Consider the following 25,536-nt stretch of genomic DNA (forward strand, 5'->3'; position numbering starts at 1 on the left):
TTCTTTGGGATCTAGAATACAAACACACATTTTATAAAAAATGTCCTTGTTTGGTGGAGCAGCTGTATTATACTTACAGGCCCCACGCAATCGAGAACAACAGAGGCCTTCTTACACATCTCAGAGATCGAGGGAGGGTCGCCAACATCGCAGATGATGATGTCAACCTCCGACTTCAGCTGCGGCTTAGCTGTCAAGAGAAAGGCAAAAAGATCAGTAAGTGACTGGCACAGAGTTACAAGTAGACTCATATTAATTTAATAGCTGCTTAGAACACAGAAGGCAAATGAAATGGCAATGCTCCCAAATACCAAAAGTGAACAAAAGTAATTGACAGAAACAGTACAGCATAATTATGAAATGAACAGTGCACTTATTTGTATGGCATTCAGTTTATGTAATTGATGTCACGCTGTACCACGGTGCGGAATATGTTGACACATTACAAAAAGAATATAAATGTTAAAAAAGCATTTGGGGAAAACCCTGTGCTTCCCTGATTTGTATCATCTTCAGAGCTCAAGGCAATACTGAAGGGGTCAACAGCTAAGAAGTTTATATTTTAAAAAAAGGACACTACATATTAAAGATGCAGACCAAACAATATCCTACATGTGTTTAATAAATCAGTTCTGTACTATGAGAAAATACTTGTAGCATTTTTTTTAAACAACGCTGAATGACAGGTTTAATGTATTATAATGTAACAAGCCCTTTTTGTTTCTATAGCAACCTGTTACAAAGTCACACTGACTGCAGAAGACTCTTTTGCAGCCATTTAGTGAACCCCTGAACTGAATCTATGCCGATCGATAGGCAATTTAGCTAATTACTAATCATTGTGTGGATTATATTGATGCACATAAAGGGGGAAACAAATAAAAAAAACACAGCTTGAATTGCTGCTTTAAAGCAGCAAAACTTTAAAAAAATATATATTTTTTTTTTTACAGAATTCAGTTCTGTAGTATTAAATACTGTCTGCATTGCTTTGGTTTTATTTTTATTTTTTTAGCTCCCAGTGCCATTTTAATTTACTGATAATCCTGTTTGCTACAGCAACAATTTAGAAAGTCATATCCACTTCCTCTTTTGAAACAGGCTCTGACACCTTTTTGAGCTCTGACCTTTGGCCACAAAGTATCACAAACAAATCTGTTGCTGTTTTTAATGTTGGTATTGCTGCTTTAATCACCAAACATATGCAAACTAATAAAGGGAGTTGGGAGACATTCGTTCATCCATGTTCACATCCCGGCTCATCTTCCATCTCTCACCAAGTGAAACCTGCACTGATCTCTGGGTATTATACACACATTTAATCTGAATCAGAACAATACATTTAGAAACGCAAGTGGTTAAAACGCATAAAGTCAGACGCGCCCACTCCCAGATCTCCTTTGTAATGAGTCATTGCATTTCCCCCAGAGAAATACATATTGGTGTACAGTAGACATAAAGTTTACAGGCAGCATTCCCGTCTGAGCCTCCCTTGGTATTTGAGGCAGATAACAACCCCTTTTAATTACCTTTGCAGCCCAATTAACAGCTCTGCATTAAAAGCCACCCCTATTAATATCACAGAGACTTTAATCGCCCGATGTGTGTTAGTTCTTCATATAACCATGGTACACATACAAGGTTTTACCAGTCATAATCAGCCCTCCCTACTGTAACAAAAAAAACCACATCCACCCCTCCTGGATTAAAAGGATTAAGCCGCATTCTTCACCCTTTTTGCGTTATAGTTATCTTAAATAACCAGCCCCCTGCACCCCATTAATCAGTGCTCCTTAGAATATAATCACCCCCCCCCCCTCCCAATCAACCCCGAGCACCTCATTAACCTCCCCCAGCCCCACCACCGGAGCCTCTCCCCCCCCAGCCTCTCCCCCGGGGCCTCACCCCGAGTCTCCCCCCGGGGCCTACTCACCCAGCCTCTCCGCGGCCCTCTGCAGCACCCCCTCCAGCTTCTCCCGGCTCCTCCCGGCCACCGCCCAGCGGAGACCCGCGCCCCCGAAGTCCTCCGCCTCCGCCGCGCGGGCCACCTGCTCCACTACGAACTGCCCGGTGAAGCCGGAGGCCCCCAGCACCACCAGCTGGTACTCGCGACCCGCATCGCCTCCGGTCGCCATGGCAACTGATCCCAGCACACGAAGGACGGCCACCGATCGCAGACCTGCTCCGAATGACAGCTAACGGCTGAGCTCGGGCGGTCAAAGGTATGGGGGCCGTGGCTTAGCACGATCACGTGATCGTCTGGCGCGAGGTCCCCTCCTCCTCTATGTGGCCTTGGCCTGCTGAGCGTCTGCCGCGGTGACGTCACGGCGCACACGCTTGCCCTGCACTACGCGACGCACTCATCATGTGTCCCTTGACAATAAATATGTATATTTTTACTTGTATGGAATCTGTCTGTTGCTGTCTGGTGAACCAATTTTTTAGATTCTGTCATTTTACTCAAAAGATATTATTTCTATTTTATACATTTATTTTAATATTTTTTTTTTTTACTATTTTATTGCTGATTGTCAGCCCTCTGATTTTGTGTCTCACTAATTTGCCGTCAGAATTTGTCTCCGGCTTTAACCCTTTGCGTGCCCGATGACGGAGTGCCTATGTCAAGAAAATAATTTGCTTGTTCTCTTTGGCCGTGATTATAGTGTTATGTGAAAAAAACCTTGCCAAATATGGCGCTCTGTATATTAAAGTGTAGTGAGTGAACCAACAGTGTGGTGTGAAATCAACTTAATAAAAAACAATAGTGATACTTATACAAACACATTTGACGAATGCCGCTGTAACCCGGTGTAGGACTGCTCTCTCAATCCTCCTGACAAGTGGAAAGGTGTGGATCATCAGGAAGCGCAAACATGTGAAAACAAGAACATAATCTGATGGTGCAGTATTGTAAAAATAACGTGAAAGATATGTTGGCAAAGTCTATGATCAGAATACTCACAACCGTGAGATGGATAAGGACACGTAAGGGTATCTTTAGGTGGTGTGCTGCAAACGATGCAGTCAGGTATGCACACCGTCCTCGAACAGGTAGATCACTCCAATGGGCCTTTAGTATAAAGTAAAACCGGACATAGTGCAGACTGTACAAGATATTTTATAAAAGTAGAAAAAATCCATTAAACTCACATGGTACAAGGTATAAACAAGCATTTAGATCTCACGCGGGGGATCTCTGCAACCGGATGAGTGGTATCTCAGCTGTTCCTCTGTGCTGGCGTGCGTGTCACGGATGCGTCTCACCGAAGACCGGAAGTGACGACATCCGCTTCCAGAGGTTCCGGTTGATTCAACGTCACTCTACGCGTTTCACCTTCTCGGTTTCTTCAGGAGTGTCGTTGAATTGTAGGTAAGGAGCATAAATACTCTAAGCTCTACTCTCATAGGTGGAAAATTAACAAGATAATGATGTTAATTTTAACTGAGATGGCCAAGTCGTATTAGTGGGCGTGTCCTGGATCGTTGAGCACCAATTATGTGCGTGATCCAATTAGTGTAATAGGCAGTCGCAAATATTTATTCAAAATATTGGTGATGTATAGTGAATAGTATTAAAAACATATTAAAACATTAAAATAGGTATGCCATGCATATGGATGGCTAAGATATAATGGTCATTTTAATATTTATTTTTTTTACTATTTTATTGCTGATTGTCAGCCCTCTGATTTTGTGTGTCTCACTAATTTGCCGTCAGAATTTGTCTCCGGCTTTAACCCTTTGCGTGCCCGATGACGGAGTGCCTATGTCAAGAAAATAATTTGCTTGTTGTCTTTGGCCGTGATTATAGTGCCTGCTGCCGGGCGTGTGTGACGTCACTTGCGAAACCTGCACTGTAGGCGGGAGGCGATAGGGAAGCGTGGCGGAGGCATGGACGTGACCACGCGAGCGGTTCGCCCTCATTGGCTGAATCGCTTCTCGTGATGCTGACGTCACGCGGCCATCGCTTGGCGACACATTCATTTGTCACTCCTGGATTCTGCCCGCGTTGCGGTTGCGATGGCGTGCACTATGGGAAACTACATTGGAAGGACTTGTTTCGGCCATCGCCAGCACTATAATCGCAGCCTATGGACAGATTGCGTCCGATGTCATCACCCAGTGATGGCGGACTGAAGGGGATTAACTCCTCCCCTTCTGTTCCTTCATCAGTGGTATAGCGATCACGTGACCGCTTCGGAGAGCGGTCACATGATTGGAGGAGCCGCAACATTCTAGCCCTCAATGGGCTAATAGTGTCTGATAAAAATCACTACATTTGAAGCTAAATGTCCTTTTTTTTGGTCCATTGCCAAATTTCATTGATTTGGGAATTTGGTGGTTCACATCTCTGCATAATGCAATTTTTTGGCACTAGTTTCAACCTCTGCACTAATCCGCTCTGGCAGAAAATTAGTTATTAATGTAACAATTTCATCATATGTTGTGACTTTGAACCTGCAAAGAGACATATTACATAATCAGTAACCAAAGTACACTTGATCATAGATAAATATGTATTTTGTGCATGTCAGCAAATGTATAGATGTGATAGACACTGTGTGTATATATAGTGTATATATATATATAATATATATATATATATATACACATATATATATATATAAATATAATGAACGTATCATATACATATATATTATTTTGTTTTATCAAGTGTGACAGCAACTTTGTGAAGCCACTTTGTGGTTCGCCACGGTGCTTCCCCTCCGTCCCACGTTGGGAGCGGGGGGGAGCGGACCCACAGGCAGCAGGCCGAGACCTCTGCTTTGCGCATGTGCATAGGGATGGCCAGCACTTTTTTTTCTGACACTTTTTTTTTTAATGAAACGGGGGCCCGGGACGCCAACCCCGGCAGACCCACCATGTTGGCGGCCCTGTATATGTGTGTGTGTGTGTGTGTGTATATATATATATAATATAATAATTAATTATTGTCACGTAGCTTGTGACAGGCTGTAATTTACACCAAAACTATATATAAATATATATATACCTGGGTTTGAACTGGGACGAGACTTAGATATGATAAAATATAATTTATTCCTTGATAAAGGTGAACACAACAGATTATACAAATAACAGCAAAATATAGACACTTATTTAAAGATTATGACAAGAAAGCCATCAGGATTACAGTCTGGGCCATTTCTTCCATAGTTCAGCTGACATCACAGCAAGACAGGCAAAGTTATGAAGCACATGCAGGACATGGAAACATGAAGCCTTGCATGCAGGCATCAAGACATTACATGAAGACTAACAAAGGATATATGGGGAACAGCCGGTTATAAACCTTTTGTCCCTCTATCTGTAACATTAAGTACCTGTGATTGGTTTCCCATTATCTCCAGCCAATCTTTGATGGGGGAACACATTTTGGGTCAGGCCCCCCTGCTAGCTGGCCCATGCGCAGTAGAACTCTGGGGTCTCCTTTCTGAGGCCCCACATAGGCAAATGGAATGCCAGCCAGTTTACTCATCTGGCTCTCTAGCAAGATAACCTTTGTTGGACAGTGATAAGTGGGACACTTGGAGACTGCTCTGGTTTGAGCCTCCTCCGTCCTTAAATCATCAGGGAGGGTGACAAGACCCTTTGAACAATACTTAAATACTAGACATTGGGGCGCTTCTGGGGGCCATCTGCTATCCTGGTAGGCCAAGGAATTTCTCTGAAGCTTTGTCCATACCTAGGGACACAGTATTAACGGACTATTAACCCTTGGGCTCCCGGATGGATTCTAGTGTGTGTGTGATGCAGACACTGAGGTTACAATGACACAGGGGAAACAGGGAAATACACATTTACAGGTTATTACAGGGGTTAACTCACATTTCTGGACCTCAGCCCATTTAACCCCTTGTATCCCTGGTGAGGTTAGAAGGTGGCCAATTGGGGTTTAACCCCTTTAATCCCGGGCCAAATCCTCTCCATCGTCACACCTCCCCTGCTCAATGGGGCCCTGGTGCCCCAGTCGCCTCCCCCAGGCACTGGGGTACCACTGGCGCCCTTGACGCACTCAACACGTCCTGAGGGTTTGGCCTGGCAAAATTGTCCTCCGGCATTGTCCAGTACATTGTCCTGGTCACAGTGGATGGTAAAGTCCAGATCCTGCAAAGCCGGGCTCCACCGTGGCCGCCGGGCATTCTCCTTTGCCTCCCTCTGCCCCCCACCCCGTGGCTTATGAGCCAAGTCCATGGTGAAAGGGCCCCTGTGCAGACCATGCTGCACACTACCCAGAGACTGGCATGTCTCTGCACCCACAGGAGACCAGCTATCCAGCACAGACCGTCGCTTCCCTGTCAACCAAGTCTGGGAAAGGGTTATGTCACTATTCTGTAGGGACCCTACCTGCCCTGGCTCTGTGCCACCCTGTAGCTGCTCCGCTATACTCCTGACTCTCCTCCCTGGCTGCCTATCTACCCACAGCCCTCCCTTTGGGAACCCTGGGGAATCTGTCAGGGGGGTCACTCCTGGCCCGTCAGAGCAAGGGACTTTCTGCCTACCTAGCTCATCCCTCGCTTCTGCCAGCTGCCTGACACCCCACTGACCTCCTATCTCCCCTTGCTCCCCAGTGTCTCCCTGCCTAACCTCCCCTAGGCCCAGCACCTCAGCCCCTGCTGATGACTCCTGCTGCTTACCTCCCTGCAGCCCACCTGCACTCCTCTCCTCCCTGGGCAATCCTACCCCAGACCTGGAACTACCTGAGTGCACCTACCTCCCTGACCTTGTCTCCCACTTACCAGGGATGAGCTCAGGGGCACCTCTCCAGATGCAACCGCCTTAGCGCTTGGCTGGCAGGTATCCCTGGGGTGGCACAAGCCTGCCACTGCCCCGGATACCCCCAGCCCATAGCCAGTCCAAATGGACTTAACATAGACTTCGACCTGGGTGTCTTTCTTAAATAATAGTTTTGTATATATTTTAATAAGTTTTATATTTATAAAATAATACTACAAAGGGTTTTTAATATATAATTATTTTTTTGTAAAGTATTCATTAATCTTGAAAACTTTTTTATAGAGTATTTCTTAAATTTTTATTAGCCAACAATCAGTATTTTTTAATATTCGTTTTAGAAAAGACATTAATATATAGATACAGGAATTAACTGCATCTTTGGTTAATTTATACATAGTATATGCAGTGTTGGTGCAAAACTGTGCAACATGAACAGTGGATAGGTAAACATCTAGAAGTTGTGAATGAATTATTACTGATTTTACACCTTGATTGTCAGGATAAAGTGCATATGATATGTATTTGTAGATAGTTCTGTGTTACATGTTGTCTCTGTGTATGTTAGGCTGCCATTGTTTAGCACAGCCATGAATGGCAGGACGAATAACCAATCACAATTGTCTTAAGATCAATGTAAGAGACTATTTATCTCCACCAATTGTGTCCCACCTGCTACTACATAAGGAAAGCTCGGACTGTGCTAATCATCCCCTGAAGAAGTGCGCATGCGCACGAAACGCGTTGGGTGTTTTAGAGATCATTTGGAGAGAGAACACTACAAGGAGCAGACCCCAGCATCAATCTCCAGTTCTAGCGGACAGCAGAGACGTGCAGCGAGGAGTAAGCGGCGGCGAACAGCTCCACCCAGCGAGTGACGTCAGTGTAGACGGAAAATCTAGCGAGGGTTGGCCTGCAGGGACGCCAAGCCTGAGAGTGATCGGAGGAAGCGCCGGCGGCCATTACAGAAGCACCACGCGCCAGAGATAAGCTGAAACCGGACTGCACCTCCTGTTAATACTGCTTGAACTATTCGAATTGCTGTAAGTAGGATTCCGGTTTTACACACCGGATCCTGGACCTGCTCCTTAGTTCTTTATCCTTTTTAGTAATTGTTCTAATAAATCTCTGTTTTATTGTCAGCCTTTCTGTCAGTGTTGTTAGTGGTGTAAGGGCCTCATGCAGTATGCGTTGATAAGGGAATTATCGCCATTTTATAGCCAAAATTGGGTTTGAGATTCAGTAAGCGCCGATAAGTGCTTGATTTCGCCATGTTTCGGAGCCGATTATTTTGTTATGGCCAGTCGGCTGCCGATAAGCCTGTTTTCGCCACTGATCGCCACTTTTTTAAATCGGCTGGATTCAACAAAAAGAAACAGCTTATCGGGGCTGATCGGCACTACGAAATTGAGATGTTATGGCCAATTTCTCCCGCCAACTAAAGTTGGCAGTTTGGAGGGGAGAACGATCGCTAAGGCTGCCGGAACGGCACTTAGAAAAAAAAATTCTTCTGTACATCAATGGAGTCAATGGAGCGGGGACGTATAACAGTATAGTACTGTTTACGTTTCATTGCTCACAATACAAACGCATTTGCATTACAGTGTGGGTGCATTCCCTGCATTGTGTCACAGCTGACGTGTATTATTTGCATAACATTATACTTTTACATGTTTTCAGCATTTGCGGGTCACATTACTCATCATGTGATGATGTGCCAAGGGAAAATACTATACTCAACTCTTAAAGGAGAACCTCACATCATATCACACATTTTATTGAACTGAGCGACAATTATTTACATGATGTTACACATGTCACACATGTCACACATACACCGTATATTCATCTTCCTTTACATTACACAATGCTAGTAATGTGTCACGCATCTTTAAACGTTCATGTACATCTGTATTCTCATGTTTACATATACTTTTGGGTCCTCCCTATTTTCATGACGTCACTTATTGGACGCTCAATCACATTGCATGTTTACATTGTAACCGTAGCATTACAAGCACTTCAACCTAACTTATACACACATGTACAGTAATTCAGCATTGGGACACCTTGTAAACTCATTCTATAGCAACTATCCTCCTTACAGAAATGCATGCATATGCACACGACTATTCATTGTTGTCAACATGTCACAATAACATGGCTAATTACACATGTTACACCAAACTTTTCCCACGTCAATCTCAGCCTTTTTGTCTAATTACATGACTGACTGTTGCGTTCACAAGTGTTACATGCATTGCACATGCAACTATTTATTTGCAAGCAATGTTTGTACAAAGCTTCACGTCACATCATTGGCAAATATCATCATTCCCTGCAGAATACACACAACAAATACTTATAACAACAACTGCACACAGCTTGCCACAGAAGTACTTTATTATGTTAATGTAACACCTTGCATTTTACTATGTCACCTGACATTATCACATACCTATTTAAAGGACGCCCATTACCTGCTCATTCACAGCTACTCATTTCAAAATGTTGAGATTGTTTAGGAGACGGAGGAACATTCTTTTCTATGACATGCTTGATGATCAAGAGAATCATATAGGGCAAGGGAGGGACACACCGAGGGACAGTGACAGGGACAGTCACGCGGATACGACAGGGACAGGGAGAGGGACAGGCCGAGGGACAGGTAGAGGGACAGGAGATCAGAGGAGAAGACAGAGGAGACAAGTTGTGCCTCGTCCGCGTCTGTACAGGGAGAGAACCCTGTTAGATGGGATGAGTGAGGAGGAGATTGTAAGTCGCTATCGTTTGAGTTCAGCAGCAATCTTATCTCTTTATCAGGAGATAAGGGGAGATTTAGATTTTTTCACAGCCAGAGGTCGTGCAGTCCCTGGGCTTGTTAAAATGCTGTGCTCATTACATTATCTTGCTTCCGCGTCATACCAGACAACTGTGGGCATAGTGGGCGGGGTCTCGCAATCTACATTCTCGCGGGCCTTGACCCAGTTTCTCTATGCACTCAGTAGACGCGCTAGGAATTATATTCATTTTCCTACAGAGGCGACAGAGTGGCTGGAAGTCAGGACTGGCTTTTATAATATAGCAGGGATACCATGTGTGCTGGGTGCAATCGATTGCACACATGTTGCTTTGATTGCACCTAGTCAGAGTGAGCATGTGTACCGCAATCGTAAGCACTACCATTCACTCAATGTACAGGTGGTATGTGATGCGACGATGAGGATAATGCATGTGGTACCCAAATTCCCTGGTTCCAGTCACGATTCCTCCATCCTGAGGAACTCTTCAGTCTTCCATGCGTTCGAAGAGGGACATTTTGAACATGGTTGGCTGCTGGGTGAGTACACATTTACATGTTCTAACACAAAACACATTTTTATTTAGGAATGTTGGCATTGTACAATTTGATCACTAATGTCAGCTTATGTGTGCTCCATTCATTATAGGTGACTCAGGATACGGAATTAGGCCGTGGCTCTTGACTCCGGTGCTAAACCCTCAAACTGAAGCAGAGGACAGGTACAATGCAGCCCATATATCTACAAGATCTGTTATAGAGAGGACATTTGGCCTACTCAAGACCAGATTTAGGTGTCTGGACAGAACTGGTGGGGCTCTTCTATACAAGCCTCAAAAAGTGTCTGATATTATCCTTGCCTGTTGCATTTTGCACAATGTTGCACTGAGGCACAATGTACAGTCAGACCTAGCTGAGCCTTTGGTAGACGAGCATCCCACCCATGTAGCTGCTGAAAATGAACAAACAGCCAGTGGTGGCCAGACACGCCAGAATCTCATCAATTCATTTTTTTCTTGTAAGTAAAAACATATATGTTCCAAGTTATACTTTTATAGTTACATTATGTTATCTTAACAATAATGTTTTTTTATATACCCTTCTGGTAGGACACAGATGAATATGGGTTGCACACCTTTCTTCTCTCTGCTGTGTGCACAAAGGGATGTGGCACCGGTATGTTATTGTTGCACAGGTTATATAATCCCTCTTCAATTTTACTTTAGTTGTGTGTATGTGAATACAACTGGGGTAACAAAGCACTAATATTTTAGCATTGTGTTGTTCCTTATGCTAACACAATACACATATTATGCCCATACTCATTCATGCTTCTAGTATGCTTACATACAATGTTATTGGTGCAGTGTAACATGTACATCCATATGATGTGTACACCAGGCTGATTTACATTTTGAATGTGATTAAATATACATGGTGTTGCACATTTAACACCAAATACACACTTTGCTGTGTTGTTTACGGTACTGAAGATGGCATGTCAATGTTTGCAATTTATATATTGTTCCTTTGCATTATAGGTATATCTCCAGTATGACTGATCATGGTATGTATATTTGCTGACATCTCTCATAAGATGTGCCTACATCAATCTTCCTATAATTATTTGAAGTCAAAACCCAACATATTGGTTTAAACACAAATGTAACATATATGTACTTTCTGTATCATGTATATGCATTTAGCTACTCTTGAGCTTTCATGTGCATTGTATTAGAAAATGATTACTCCCATTTCATCACATTTTATGTATGTTTCCTTATAAATTCCATTAATGTAATATAGAGGTGTTTGGAGACAAGGGGATAACTGTACTTATTTGTTTACTTACGGGAGCTCATTCATCACGGATGAAATTGACTGATCATAACACTCCATGCATGAATGCCTGTAATCACAACAATGCGTACTACATCTTATATTTAGCAATGTAGGTGTTTTTTAATGCTAGGAATTAATAGTCAACATTAATTTAAATTTGTGACATGTGTATGTATAAGTCACACGTGTGTGGATGTGTCCTACATGTACCAAGTGTAAAACTGTTAACAGAAAACACAATTTTGTCGCAAATGTTACTGTCATTTAGCATTTCTAATTTACCAATATGACAATGTTGGTAATATTTTAGGAATATAAATCACGTCACTTCATCATTATCATGATGATAATTATCAAGTATTCTCACAATTGTAACGTCAATCACGTGCACATTAGCATAGACACACTTTTTAAGACAACTGTTTGTGTCTGTATCAATTTGTGTAGGATCCATGTATAACACCGACAAATGATAACACCAGCTTTATTATGGTAGCTTATATCATCATATTGACTATACTATGTATTTTTAGAACGTTTAATAAACACAGTAAACTATAGTTAGTTAGGTTAATGAAATATACACAGAAACGTACTTCATTACATGATGTTGATGTCATTTTCGGAACATCATGCATTGTAGGGGACCACAACATCTGGCCAATAACATTATTTGCTACAGTCCCAAACCATTTTATCAACATACCCATGTAACAAGAGATTTTAAACAATAAATGGCTAGTTGGTTGTAAGTGTCCTTTACATTGGGAGAAGGAGTGGCTCAGTGAGTAAAGACACACACTGGCACTGAGAGTTTGAAGCAGGGGAGTCTGGTGACCTTGGGCAAGTCACTTTATCTCCCTGTGCCTCAGGCGGCAAAAAATAAATTGTAAGTTCCACGGGCCAGGGACCTCAGCCTGAAAAATGTGTCTGTAAAGCGCTGTGTACAACTAGCAGCGCTATACATGAACATGCTCATATTATTATTATTATTATTATTATTGTTACATAGTTTCGACAGTCATACGTTCCATTACACAATAGAATACACAAATGTGTTAGCAGAGTGGGAATGGTTGTTATATATAAAACACACCATGCCATAAAATGATAGTAGTCATTAAAGAACACTCAATAAAAATTCATGAGGCACTATTTTGCAACATCATTATGTTAATTAAGTGCTTATGCAATATAGGCATAAGGGTATCACATTTTTAATTGTTTGTTAATAAGCGCTGCAAACAATATAAAATTAGTTCCATATGTAGTATAGTAGTCGGTGGCTCCTCCTCACAGTCATCTCATATAAAGGTAGACTCTTCTGAAATCATACATTGATCCGATTGTATCTTCCCCGACATCTCTGAAATACAGCAAACACATGATGGTCAAATATGGCACCTTACTATATATGTATCCGTGACAACGCGTTACACAGCTCTATATGATTGTGTACATACACACGTCACTCACTTATATGTTAGAACTACAAGTGTACATCAGTATGTAATGTTTCTTTAAATTTGTAGCAGGCATAACTATGTATATGATGTGAACGTTGCCTGTATACTGAAAAATGTGCGCGCACATCTTAGTGTGCGCACGCACTTCACGCTTGGCTGCACTAACTGTTAGCGCATGCGCAAAACAAAGCGTACGTTGTGCGTTCAATACATCTTGAAAATACCATTAAACATAAAATCTTTATTTCAAATACAATGAATACGAAACTACATTCGTTCTAAACGAGTACATCTGTATTCTTTTTAAACAGACGTGTTTGGACAGAAAGGACGGCCGATAACACAATGCGCAAATGCAATACGTGTGACGTCATGTTAAACCAGCGTGAAACGCACGCTAACACTCCTCCCACTCAATTAACATTCAGCTAACGCCCAGTTGACGCCTACAAACACTGAGCCGCACACATGACACACTGCAGTTACCGTTACTATAACAAAACATGACAGCCAATAGGCTTTGAGGCGCGCACGTCGCTTGGGGGCGGGACTTACATCCGTAATCCTTTTTAAGGACGCCTTGGGCCATGACAAGGGCCCCACGTCATACGTGGTGGACCCGCTTTTAAATGTTGTAGATGTAGCATGATAACAAAACAGGTATGTGTTAGAGTTATGGTAAAATGTTGCTAATATGTTTAAAGTGATAGGAAAGTACGTATATTTATTCCGTCAGCAATGTGTACTACTCTTTCAGGTTCTACTATATTGTATTCGGAAACAATTTCTTTGTGATCGCTACATGTTATGCAGTCTGCAATGTTACGCTGTATCCACGCATTGAAAGGGAAAATGGTGGTTACAAAAAAAAAAAACATTTAAACGCAGAGTCAACTCATAACGGTTGTTATATTTACCATTCTTCTAGAATTAACTCTTCGTCTGGCTGCAACTGGTCGCTCCAGAAATGCAAGGCTTTTTCATCCACGCTTGACCCACCCGCTGAATCCAGTATGACACACATCTCCTCCATGAAGCGCTCATAGGAATCGCCACTGCTTTCTTCAAACAATTGGTCGGGAGGTAGGTTCATTTTTTCGGGTACCCATTCCAATGCATTTTCAGCTGAAAGGCTTGGTACATAATCATAGTACTGCACCGACACACTTTATTCGAGCAAATACCCGGTATGTACCTGGCAGATACCTGGAATGCGCCGCTCCTCACCTCTGACAAGCCCCGTTGCATTTGCCTTCCCAGCCTGGGTTCATGCCTGGCTGATGGGCGGCTGATCTGTTAAATGATAATGATTAGGATTTAATAGGCTGCAATGCTTCGCGTGTCTACCAGATGGCATAAATTCATGAATTGTAATGCAGTATATATATATGTACTGTGCAGTATTGCAGCCAGCGGGAATAAAATGCTTCAATCCCTGCCGGAAAATAACTCAATGCACTCGGGCAGAAAACAGTCACAAACCTCAATACACCCGGGTATACCCGAATTCGTGGGACTAGCCGAGCTCGAATAAAGTGTGTCGCCAGTGTAGTTTTGTTGTTGTACAATGTGGGTTTCAGGAATGGAGGGTGCAGATATTGCAGCAGGTATCGATTCACACGGAACAGTAGTAGCGGATCCATTGCTATTGGCATTAGGAATAAATATGCCTTTAACCACAATATATGTGCCCTCTTTCACGGTGAAATGTTTTTCTTTTGCAATCTTCCAGAAACCATAGTTGTCTTCTAGCTTATCCTGCACACGTTCAAAAAAGTCATTAGTTGATAAAGTGAATCTTATTGAGGAATTAAAATTGCGCGCATGCCGACGGTCTTGGTAATAAGGATATTTTGCTCGAATCAAATCATAGATTTGGCGTGTGCTCGCTTGGTGTCCGCAAGTTCTCAAAATAGCTTCTGACACCATGTATTTATAGCCTAAATTCGGATTCATATTTTTCACGAATTCTTCAGCCATTGCAAATTAGCGAAAAAGATGTGTGCAGGTATCTGTTCTTTGCTCATCAAAATGAAACTGCTCAATGGCTAACAAATTGCTGTGTTTCCTTTTCAAGGTCAACAAAACTATAAACTGTAACTCCTTATTTCAAACGCCAATTGGATTTGTAGTTTTAATTGCTTGAACATTTGTGGTTTGTGATAGCCGCATGTGGGACAAACATGTATCCTTTTTTTATCTCGTTTCTGAAAACATTCCTACACTTTTAATTCAGTAACATAGAGTTTTCTTGAAAAATAACAAAGAGCACTGTGTGAAAATAGTGCTTAGACAGCCATATCAGTAAATACACACACCTGCAAAATGAAATGTCTTTTTCCCACATACATTTCTGTGTGTATTTGAAAGTCTGGTTAACTCCCTGTCTGCATGAGTTTAAATACGTGTGTATCTATATATATATATAAATATATCTCTCTCATAAATATATATATATATAAAGTGTATATTGTACTATATGTATATTGTGTGTATGTGTATGTGTGTGTGTGTATATATATATATATATATATATATATATATGCATGATTTTTGAACTGAACACAATGGCTCCGCGAGGACTAAATGAAGATTTCAAATTAGGATGTTTTTTGTGATTGCATCTTTTGAATTATTGTTCTGTGTCCTTTTCTCTTCATTAATGCATAGAAGCTCATAATTAGGTTTCCATTGCCGGGACATTGCATTATTGTTCCCCAATGGTGCAGTACTGAATATTAATATTTAACCAGTATGCCATTTACAATTGCCTAATTTATATGCATGTTTTTGCTCTACCTCCTCCTTTCCCTTGTTATCCTTCCCTCCCCTTGCCCTCCCTCCCCTTGCCATCTAAACAGTCACCCTCAACTCTGGAAATTGTTTTTATTCCCCTTATGTGTTGATTCACTTGTTCCTTCACTGTCATTTTCTTTAGGGAGCTGCCACACTGATGCAATTGACACTGAATGGGGTACCAGATCGGCGTGACACTCTGGTGCTGTCACAGAGCCTTGCACATGCGCAACTTTACTTTGAGCTGACTTCCCAGGACTTTATGACGCCACACATGCGTTTCCTAGCAACATTGGACGCTAGGATTTTTTTGTCCACCGGGGAAGCCTGTACTCATCTGCCCATGTGAGATAGCATACATTGCTCTGTCTCCTGATTTCCAAGATGGCCGCCGTACTACCTCATACACTGATTGCACTCGTGGAGCTCCAGGATTGTACAATTAGCTGCCTCTAATTGTCCTCACATGGTGAACTATGGGGTATATATGTTCTCTGGGTGTCATTGTCTGGTAGCACCCCCCTGAGGAAGGTCCTGCCTAGGACCGAAACGTTGGGTTTATAGTGTGCTGTTTTGTAACTGCTAATACATGTCTTTTTGCTTTATCTGAGTGTTGCTGCTTTTGTGCCTTTTCTTATGGGAAGACAGGGTTTCTATATATATATATATATATATATATATATATATATATATATATATATATATATATATATATATAAAAAATTATATTGCAGGAGTACACACAACATATTGATGGCAGTAAGTAGGCCTTGTATGAAACCTATTTAAATGGTGATAAACATGAGTGAATTAAGTAATAAACATTTGTTTGCGCACAATGTTAGAGGCTCACACTTAGTATAGTTCTCAAACATTAGGCCTGTATTATTTAAATACTGTGTTTTCACAAGGAAGCATGAAGTGTATGTTTTTTGTAAATACATCTATACCAGTTTAGATAGTACTATATATACATACACACACACACACACACACACACACAGTGTGTGTGTGTGTGTGTGTGTGTGCATATATGCATACATACTACATATATATTAGTATAAATTCAGAGATGTTCTTGAAACAAGAACACATAAATGATTAAAGGACAACATTACAATGGCCAGCAAAGGTAAGTAATATTTAACACAAAATCCTGCTGTACACGTACAAGAAAGATGTTTGCAGTTAAATAGGTGCTTTTATAATTGCATGTGAATAATATGCACATGCAATGATTACATCAATTAACACACCCAAATGCAATGTTTTGCTGCAAAGTCAATGGCAGCTTCTCTAAACTTAGCAACTGGCTCCTGGTGGACCATTACTGAACAGACGATTAAAACATAAATATTTATAACACTATTCATTAATTAGGAGTGTTAACATTTCCAAAACTTCACGTGTACAAGAACATACTTGAAAGTTTGGAAACAACACAGTCTTCAGCATACATACAATATTAATTAGATAATCTGAAGTCAACAAAACAAGGCCAAAGACATATTTTGTGAATTATAAAATTTATTTTTTTTGTTCCTTTTGAGAGCGAGTAACAGGCCTGCTTGTTGTCTCTTGAATTTTCCTTTTTCGTTTGCCACCAACTTTAGCCACAACAGAGCCACTTTGAGTGGCCTCTGGCACTTCACGGGCAGGGCTTGTGGCCAGTGACTCACCTACAGGGCTTTTGGGCAGTGATTCACCTACAGGGCTTTTGGGCAGTGATTCACCTACAGGGCTTTTGGCCAGTGATTCACTTACAGGGCTTTTGGGCAGTGATTCACCTACAGGGCTTTTGGGCAGTGATTCACCTACAGGGCTTTTGGGCAGTGATTCACTTACAGGGCTTTTGGGCAGTGATTCACCTACAGGGCTTGTGGCCAGTGACTCACCGACAGGGCTTGTGCCCACTGACACATGTGAGCAAGTTGGTAGACACTGCACAAGTGATGGTTGGTCTGTTTCATGTGTGTCTTTTGTTGTTTTTGACCCAAAACTGGTCAGTAGTAACTGCTTGTGTTTTCTTTTTGTGGCCTCCTTTGTAGGTGTCAGCTGCTGAATTTGTACAGATGGCAGCGGTAGGATGTCGTCAGGAACCTGCACAGCAATGTCTGCTACTTGACCGGTAACATTCGGGCCTGGTGAATGAATATCAGAAGCATGTGGTGAAAACTGACCTGCATGAACAGATCCTGCCTGTGAGGTGTTGATGTTGAATTGTGGTACATTAGTCATTCTCAAGTAATTAGCTTGTGTTTGCTGAACAACTAATGCTTCGAATGAGGTGTTGATTTTTTGCAACTGTTTAGGCACTTCAATGAAGACTCTGTGGAGATGTGCCAATTGTGAAACTGTTTCTTCCTGCATTGCAATCATCCTTTCCAGCACTGTCATCAGGTCAGAATGGCGACGATTTTCTGCTTCCACAATTTTTCCCTCAGAAGCTACAATTGCATCGTATGTGGTATTTGCTGGACGATTTGGCGGTAAAACAGTTTCAATTGGAACCTCTTCATGGTCACTTGCTTGTATTTGTGTGTCTATGGCGGCGGCGGCATCATCATCATCATCATCATCATAATCCTCTTCATCATGTTCTACAAATAAATGTACACATTATTAAATGGCATGTTAATCTCTGCTGTGTTACTATGTAATTCTACTGAGTCATAAGTAACAACTATCATGTTTCCATACGTTTTATAACCTCACATTAAAAACTACCTTGACTTAAGAATAATGTTTGGACTCAGTATGAAATATGAGTGAATGAAAACTTGCTGTAAACTCACAACTCCTACATGATAGTTAACATCACTAACACAATACATGTTGCCTTACACTTCATTTTCACTGACACTAAGTAATCCTATTTAAAGAACATGTGCAAAACAAATAATGAACATGACAACATAACATATAGAAGAGCACATATTATATGGCCACCAACTGATACACTCACCTTCTAGGTGTGTTGAGCTGGCTGACCCAGGTGAAGACACTTGTTCCGTCTCAGGTGACACATGTCCTTCAGGGACAACTATATATAACAATAACATAAGTGTTACATTTACATGTGTAAATATTGAACAAACAGTTATTGTATGTTCTGTATTTATGAGTACCTAACAGCATCAGTTCCTTAACCCAAAATGTGTGTGTGAAAGTGAACATAAATAGTTGTAATAACAATGTACATGCCTGTGTACTTAGAACTTTTGAGTTCCCTAACATAAAACATACTATGTTTCTGCAGTAATGCGTGAGGATAAATAGATAAAATTTGTACATAAAAATCATATGTTGTGTAGTGATATCAGTATCATAATGTACATAACTATCATGAGATGACCATTCACAATGGTTATCATGAAGGTGGTCATATTGCAAAAAGTGTTGTTTTTGGTAGAGGATATGTGTGGTACATTAATATAAGATGTGGCACACCTGAATGTGGCTGTGACTCAACAAGACAACACATGCAGTGTGTGATAATGTGTCGTTGATAGTAGTTCAACTATAGATATGAGTGAACTAATGTGTGACGTACGCTTTGATAAGTAATGAGTTGTTGGGGCATTTAGTAGCTAAAGTTAAGCTTTCAAATGAGTGTGATTAACTTCAGTTGTGCTAGTCAGGTTGTAAGAACGGTATTCCCTTCCCCAAAAAGCCTAATCAGCCACACCTTTCAATTACTTGAAACAGGTGAAAATGGTGTGAACTAAGTTGACCCTAAAATGAGCCTGTAATTAGTGTGTGTGCTGAACCCCACCCCCTCTGTTGAAGTGTATGCTGTGATGAGATATTAATTGCAGCTGCTTTAACACAATGGTAGATGAGCTAAATAGTCGTGTGCAGTTTTTAAGTTATGAAAACAATGACATAACATATGATACGTGTGCCTCATTATGCTGTCTGTATATGACTTAAAGCAAAAATGGACCTTTTCATTAACAACTATAGATGTGTTAGTGCAAGTGATGTTTGTAGGCCGTTGCATGCAATATATTTGATGCATGCTTAAAATAGGCAGTAATGTCATGTTTGTCGGAGTAAAATAAATAAAATACACAATAATATTATACATATTTCTGTTCTGTACCTGTAGCTAGTAATAATTTCTCATTAACATGTGTTACACATGTGTACTACCCTGTTGTTCCCCATCTTCGCCCACCATCAATTGCTTCCACTGCAGCAATGCATTTTGGGAATTCACATGTAAATGAGCACGCAATGGCACGTGCTATATTAGTTACTGCTTTTAGTAGGACTACAACATATATGTCTATTTTGAGATATATATATATACAGAATCAGACATATACATATATAGATGCAGGTATGCTTATATTGTGAAGACAGTATAAAAAGCAGTGTAAATATGCAAAATAACTGTAAGCAACGACACGCCTAGTACATTAATATTTCTCACCTGGTGGAAATTGTGAGGGATAAATTCCAATATCCCGGTCACCAGGTAAGCCTTCCACGACGACGGGAAGTAATTTTGCCCGAAGCAGCTCCTCCAATGGACTTAATATGAGACGTTGTGGTGTCGGCCCACCTCCAGTGCCAGTAGCATGCACGCGTTGGTGTTGTATTTTCTTTTTCAATTTGGACCTAATATCATCAAATCTCTTGTGACAATTCCGCTTGTCCCTCACATGATTCCCACACGCATTGACACCAATGACTATTGTGTCCCACATTTCTTTTCTGCTTGCTGAACTTGTCCGCCCTTGAAAAACATATAAAATATATGAGGTAAATTAATAATAATAGAAGCACCAGTTTCCTACACTGCTAGCTGTTCCAAGAGATAGCAAACATGCTGTTTTATGTGTAATATGTGAAGCACATGAGCATTCACTACTAAACCTATACATGTAAGCAAGGTTGCATTCATATTGTATGCAGTTATGGCAAATTGACCGCCTGTGTTTAGTTGTCCTTGTAAGGCATGATAAAAAGCTGTGTTTCCAGACTAATTAACATAGAAAGATATTCTGAACCCATATTTGCATATGAACAAAACTCAGATGACCTAGGATCACATGTATTTGAATAATAAATGTAAAGGTACACTTACCTAGTAAATGTCCATATATACTGTCATAGTGCTCCAGAATGCCAGTGACAAGAGCTGTATTTTCCTGGTCATTGAAGCGAGGATTACGTGGCTTCTCCACACGTTTCTTCCGAGCAGGTTTAGGGTCAGAGCTTGGCTGGTGCTGACTGGACTCTCCTTGTTCCAATGGAAGAGCCTCCAAAAGCTGCCCACCAGCAAGCACGCCACCACCATCCACCCCATCAGCAACTGCGCCACCAGCAGCACTCACAGCACCAGCACTCCCACTCCTAGCACCAGCACTCCCACTCCTAGCACCAGCACTCCCACTCCCAGCAACAGCACTCCCACTCCCAGCAACAGCACTCCCACTCCCAGCAACAGCACTCCCACTCCCAGCAACAGCACTCCCACTCCCAGCAACAGCACTCCCACTCCCAGCAACAGCACTCCCACTCCCAGCAACAGCACTCCCACTCCCAGCAACAGCACTCCCACTCCCAGCAACAGCACTCCCACTCCCAGCAACAGCACTCCCACTCCCAGCAACACCACTCGGTGCACCAGCAACATCACTCCCCTGAACAGTACGTTCACTCCGACGCGTACTCCCACGAGTAGCACTCCCACTCCCACCAGCATCACTCTTCCCACGCTTTGCGGGCATACTTCCAGCACTCACAAAAAACAGACAATAAATGTACAGCCAATCACACGAAACACTTCCACATATAAAACAAGACAAAGATGTAAACAAAACAACAATGGACAAAGCTCACCCAATACACAACAAGTCTCTCAGTCAATATGCAAATCTTCAATCAGCCAGCTCTGTGCGTCTCTCTCTCTCTCACTCCCAACAACACAGAGAATGATTAGCAGTACACGTTGCCTTTAAATATGGCGCGCAATCCAATACATGCTTGTTTCGCCTGATTCAGCAAGATTTGTGATTGGGCAACCTAACAGCACCCCGCCACGCACGCCGATACACCTGTGTGTGATCGGCTAATCATCGTGAGAGTGGGCGGATTTGTTTTCGGGTTGATTTTGAATGTATTCGGCACTTACTGCATACGGAGAGGAAAAATCGCCAATAACATGACTAATCGGTAAGATTGCCGATTTCACATAATCGACGCTTACTGCATGAGGCCCATAGAGCCTGGCCGCACGCCCACAAAGCCTGGGAGCGGGCGCCAATCAGCAATCAGGTAGGTGCAGTTTTTATTTTTTATTTTTTTCAGCGCGAGCAGGGAAAATTTCAGCGCGAGCAGGGAAATTTAAAAAAACAAGCACGTGTTCTGCTTCGGCCAATATTTACTCGCCCGGGGGTTAAATCCACACGCCCCGGGCGTGTAAATGTATAGGATTGTCGAACACTGTATATATATAACTCGTCTTTACTGTAACGGTATATAGCATATATCACACTCAATGCAATACACCAATAATATAATGCAATAATATAACATCCTGAGTTGTTCCCCAAAGTACTGAGGGTGCCTGGGGAATCTATAACCCCAGTGTCTGCACAAGCAATCCCACCCAAGTGTGAGGTAGTACTACCCCCCTGTGATGTGTCGGTGCACGTTGGTACCTTCCTGGTCACAGGCCAGACCAGGGAATAATGAGAGGAGGATGCTGGATCAGGTCCCACGCAACGGGGCCTCCAACACAACTCCCTTCACACCTTATCCAGGGCGCTGTCCGATCTCCAGACATAGGATACCTCTTATACAGTATGCTGCCACATGCAGCTCTGGTCCCAGGCCACAGCCCGCCACCTGCCACCTGCCGCCCGCCACGTGAATGTCTGTTCACCGGTGCAGCAGTGCTGCTGTAGCTCAGTCCTGCTGATAGGTCCCTATCTGGGGCCTTCCCTACAATACTCCACTCACGGTGTAGGGGCTATCTGGGCCTAAGGGGCAAGATCTGGCCTAGTCTAGGAAGCTGCCTGAGTCCAGTGTGACCCCTAGGCAGCATGCTTGGGCTACTGGGTGAATGATAATACTTCCAACAGTAATCTGGAAGGAGGTAGTAGGGCCAGGTTTGGGAGGAAGTATGAGGAGCTCTCTTTTTACTAAATTTAAGTCGGCAGAGGGCCATCCAGGATTATATTGCAGAGAGACATTCAGAAACTTTAGTCTGTACTGCAGGTGTAAGGTCAGGCGTTGAAAAGGAAATTTGTGTGTCATCATCATAGAGGTGATATTTGAACCCAAGAGATATGATTAGCTCACCTAGACTGAGTGTGTAAAGAGAAAAGAGAAGAGGTCCCAGGACAGAGCCCTGGGGTACCCCCACAGAGAGAATGATACAGGAGGAGGAGGTGTTAGCAAAAGAGACACTTTAGGAGAGGTAAGAGGAGATCCAGAATAGAGCAATGTTACGAATACCCAGAGTATGGAGAATGTGAAGGAGAAGAGGATGGTCCACAGTATCAAATGCTGCAGAGAGGTCGAGTAATATGAGCAGAGTGTAATGACCTCTGTCTTTGGCAGCATGGAGGTCATTGGTTATTTTAGTGAGGGCTGTTTCAGTGGAGTGAGCAGTGCAGAAGCTAGATTGTAGAAGGTCTAGGAGAGAATAGGTGTTGAGAAAATGGAGCAAGCAAGAAAATACAAGACGTTCAAGGAGTTTAGAGGCAAAAGGCAGGAGGGAGACAAGCCGATAGTTAGTTAGTTAGTTAGAAACAGGTAGAGTCAAGCTTGCTGTTTTTGAGTAATGGTATAATTGTTGCATGTTTCAATGGGGAGGGAAAAGGTATCAGAGTAGAGGGAGGAGTTAAAAATGTGTTTGAGTGTAGGGATTATAGTAGGAGCAAGAGGTTTTAGGAGATGGGAGGGAATGGGCTCAAGAGGACAGGTGGTAGAGGGAGAAGAGGAGATCAGCAATGACACATCCTCCTCTGTGACAGCAGAAAGAGTCAAGGAAGGCAGGAGGAGAGTTATGAAGAGGTGTAGGATGGGAGGAGGATACAGAGGGGATGTCCTGATGTATGGATCCCACCTTTTCCTTGAAATAGTCAGCACAGTCCTAAGGTGAGATGAAGGAAGAAGAACAGGCAGCAGAGGGTGATCTGAGTAGAGAGTCAAAGACAGAAAAGAGTCGGCATAGGTTAGACTTGTGCGTGTTGATTAGTGTAGAAAAGTAGGTTTGTTTAGCCTGAGAGAGGGCAGAGTTGAAACGGGATAGCATAAATTTCTAGTGAAGGAAGTCTGTGAGAGTGTGATATTTCCTCGAGAAGCGTTCAGGGGAACGAGTACAGGAACGCAGCATGCACGTATGGGAATTTAGCCAGGGTCTGGGGGTAAAAGGGCGAGAATGGCAGAGAGAAAGCGGGGCATGTAGATCAAGAGAGAGGACAGGGCAAAGTTGTAGTTCCTGACCAGGTTTTCAGGGTCTGGAGCAGAGCTAAGAGAGGAGAGGGAGGAGCGTAAAGTGGAATCAAAAGTAAGTAGGTTAATAGAGCGCAGGTCTCTGCAGAACCGTGGGGTAGATGGAGGTGGAGAAGGGGAGAAGTGAGAGAGAGAAAATGAGATTAGGTGATGGTCAGAGAGAGGAAGGGGTTAAATGGAGAAATCAGAGAGAGAAATTTTTTTAGTGAAAACAGATCTAGGTAGTGGCCTTCCTTGTGGGTGCTGGCTGCAGTCCACTGTTGAAGGCCAAAAGAAGAGGTTAGAGAGAGAAAGCGGGAAGCCCAAGGGAGAGATGGGTCATCAATATGGCAGTGGAAGTCCCCAAGGAGAAGAACAGGGGAGTCTGAGGAGAGAAAGAAAGTGAGCCAGGATTCAAAGTGAGGGAGAAATACAGAAGGGGGATGAGTTATGGTAGGTGGGTGATAGATGACCGCCACGTGGACAGGGAGAGGAGAGAAAATCTGGACAGTGTGAGCATCAAAGCAGGGAAAAGCAAGAGATGGAGGAATAGGAAGGGTTCGGTAATGGCAGAGAGAGGAGGAGCCCCACGCCTCCACCCCTGCCATCAGGGCGCGGACTGTGGGAGAAAGACAGGCCACCATAAGAGTGCAGCTTCCAGAGCAGAGTCAGACTGAGTGAAGCAAAGCGGAGGAGAGAGTGGGAGAAAAAGAAGTCATGCACAGAGAGGAACTTGTTGGAAAGGGCACAGTAGAAAGATAGAGAGGAGGGAGGGTGACAGGAGATGGGTATGTGGTTAGAGGAGTTGACACCAGAAGGAGTGGATGTAGCATCTGAGAGGCGAGGACGAGAGCATGTAGAAGTAAGACAGGGACCAGGATTGGAAGAGATATCTCCAGAAGCAAGGAGGAGAAGCATGGGAAGAAAGAGAATGTGTGAGGATGATTTGTGGGGGTGTGTTTTAGTGCAGCGGATATAGCTGTGTAGTGTCAAAGGGCGCAGGTAAGATGTGAGTTCATGTGAACTGAGAAGTAGCGAAGGAAGGACAGATGAAGATATATGAATAGAGATAGGACTTGATTATGCAGGTGGCCGGGAGCGAGCGCTACCTCAGGGGGATGCACATGCCCGAAACCTGCACTACAGGTGGGAGGCGACAGGGATGCGTGGCCATGACGTCATGTGAGCGTTTCACCCTCATTGGCTGAACCACTCACATGACGCGGCCGTGACGAAGCCGTCGCTCCTGAAAATCAATTTTACAGATCGGCTCTAAATTTGCACGCTTGGCTGCCTCGATCGCATGCACTTAGTATAATCACGGCCTTAGAGACATAATGAGGCTGGTAGAAAGAAGCACGTATTTTGAAAAGAAGCAAGGTCAGACCAAATATAAATAGTAGTGGCGCCATGGCAGCAATA

General features: G+C 42.7%; 2 protein-coding genes across 2 annotated transcripts in view; both read right to left on the minus strand.

Annotated features, from left to right (window-relative positions):
• The window catches only part of SCCPDH (saccharopine dehydrogenase (putative)), a 37,371-nt gene extending 35,080 nt beyond the window's left edge, over positions 1–2,291 (minus strand). The window contains exons 1-2 of the mRNA XM_075597070.1: positions 1,934–2,291; positions 78–190 (exon numbers count right to left, since the gene is read on the minus strand). Coding sequence (XP_075453185.1) covers positions 78–190; positions 1,934–2,135 — 315 coding nt within the window. The 5' untranslated portion in view covers positions 2,136–2,291. The remainder of the gene's footprint in view (positions 1–77; positions 191–1,933) is intronic.
• A 2,052-nt stretch (positions 2,292–4,343) lies between these two features.
• Positions 4,344–25,288, minus strand: LOC142492362 (uncharacterized). The gene is made up of 4 exons (XM_075595008.1): positions 25,243–25,288; positions 18,626–18,703; positions 17,654–18,260; positions 4,344–4,458 (listed from the first exon to the last, which is right to left on the minus strand). Exons 1-4 carry the CDS (start codon positions 25,286–25,288, stop codon positions 4,344–4,346), a joined length of 846 nt encoding a protein of 281 aa, XP_075451123.1.
• Positions 25,289–25,536: the final 248 nt, after the last annotated feature.

This window comes from Ascaphus truei, chromosome 4 (genome assembly GCF_040206685.1).
Source record: "Ascaphus truei isolate aAscTru1 chromosome 4, aAscTru1.hap1, whole genome shotgun sequence".
Classification (NCBI taxonomy): domain Eukaryota; kingdom Metazoa; phylum Chordata; class Amphibia; order Anura; family Ascaphidae; genus Ascaphus; species Ascaphus truei.